This window comes from Garra rufa, chromosome 1 (genome assembly GCF_049309525.1).
Source record: "Garra rufa chromosome 1, GarRuf1.0, whole genome shotgun sequence".
NCBI classification, from domain to species: Eukaryota; Metazoa; Chordata; class Actinopteri; order Cypriniformes; family Cyprinidae; genus Garra; species Garra rufa.
Genome location: NC_133361.1, coordinates 70,841,860 through 70,843,482, shown reverse-complemented (window position 1 = coordinate 70,843,482; position 1,623 = coordinate 70,841,860). Strand labels below are relative to the sequence as shown.

Here is a 1,623-nt window from a genome sequence, read left to right as displayed (position 1 = left end):
AAACCTGACTGGATCCACACCAGCAGCGTACGTATGATTGAATCCCACAGAGTGCTGCTTTAGCAAATCATGCTGCTGTTCATTGTGTCTTTAAAGTAGATTTGAAGCACTTAATAGCATGAAGATCAAATGTTGACAGTCTGTAAATAGATGTGAGTCTCAAAGAAACAGCTGTTTCATCAGTGAATGAATCTGCAGCTTTCAAATTTTCAATGTCATTTTCATTTAGTCTGCATGTAAAGCCTGATAAAGCTACCAGTCTCGGATGGAGCATTGTTCTCTTGATCTGAGAGCTAAGGACATTTGTCTATGAGCTCTGTGCGCAGTCCTATCAGGTTCTTAGTCTTTTTCCCCTCCCTGTTAGGCTGCTCCTGTCTTTGAGCTTGGCAGTGCTCCATTCACTCTAGAGCAGGGGGAACAAACTCTGGTCCTGAAGAGCCACCGTCCTGCAGATTTCAGCTCCAGCCCAAATTAAAACTCTCCTGCCTGTAGCTTTCTAGTAACCCTTCAGATCTTGATGATGTTGTTCAGGTGTGTTTGATTAAGGGTTGAAGCAAAACTCTGCAGGTCTGTACAGACAGATGTTTCACCACCCTGCTCTCGAGGGTCTCCTATTAGCACATCGCTCCCAAATAAAACATAGGTCCACCTCTCATCTCTGAGAATGAAGTCCTCTGCTCCATGGAGCTTCGTGAGGCAACCATACCAGGTGTAATATGCTTCTGTATGCAAGCTTCTCCCTGAAGCTCCAATCATGTGACTGCCCTTATGGTTTAGTTGGCAGTGTCTCCTAACCTTAATTTATGTCAAGCTTTTGGGGCTATTTCAAAAAGACTCTAAGAGAAGCTGGCATTAAAGTCCAAAACCTGATTTGTGATTAAATAACAAATCAATCTGGGTTAAAGTGGTTCCATAAATTGCTTGCTGTTTAACAATGGACCAGCGCATTGTAAAATGAACAGATGGATGATTCAGCTGCGGCGCCATTCTCTGGAGAGACGCATGAATTCAGTCGGCGCGCGACTCTCACAGTGCATTATGGGTTATCTCTAGCTGTTGAGCGTACATCGTTTGTACACTCGTTTTTGTGGTGCATTGTGGGATTGAATGAGTGCACTCGAGAACGTCCACTATGGTTTCGAACACCACTTAAAATGGCTGTCTCCTCAAATAGTGCCCTATTTGAGCGTAAAGGGGGTGATTTCGAAAACAGCCATGCAAACATATCAAGTTTACTGTAAGGAGTGGACGAGGTTTACACAAGTAAACGAGTGCTGCTGCACGCTAAACAGACTGAGCACAATATAGTAGTAGCTCAATAATTCTGGGAAAAGTAGACATTTTGCTAAAATATTTGTTTTTGGACATAAAATGTAACACGTGTGCAATTATAATTGTACATGTATAAGTGTGTTTTCATAATAGCAGTAAATGAAAATAAAATGTAAGCTGACTAATAGAGTCTTAATTACTAGCTCAAATGAGTAAATGTGTTTCCAGTTAAATTGTAAGCTGATTTGATTTTTAATTTAGTGCCTTAAAGGTTGTATCAGCGGTTTCTAGCCTAAAACATAAAGTGTCAATTTCAGCTGAGCTTTCTTCACGATCCGCTCGCTGCCTGCC

General features: G+C 41.7%; 1 protein-coding gene across 1 annotated transcript in view; it reads right to left on the bottom strand.

The window, feature by feature from the left end:
* The window catches only part of LOC141319470 (NACHT, LRR and PYD domains-containing protein 3-like), a 14,192-nt gene extending 13,436 nt beyond the window's left edge, over positions 1 to 756 (bottom strand). The window contains exon 1 of the mRNA XM_073833255.1: positions 650 to 756. Coding sequence (XP_073689356.1) covers positions 650 to 756 — 107 coding nt within the window. The remainder of the gene's footprint in view (positions 1 to 649) is intronic.
* Positions 757 to 1,623: the final 867 nt, after the last annotated feature.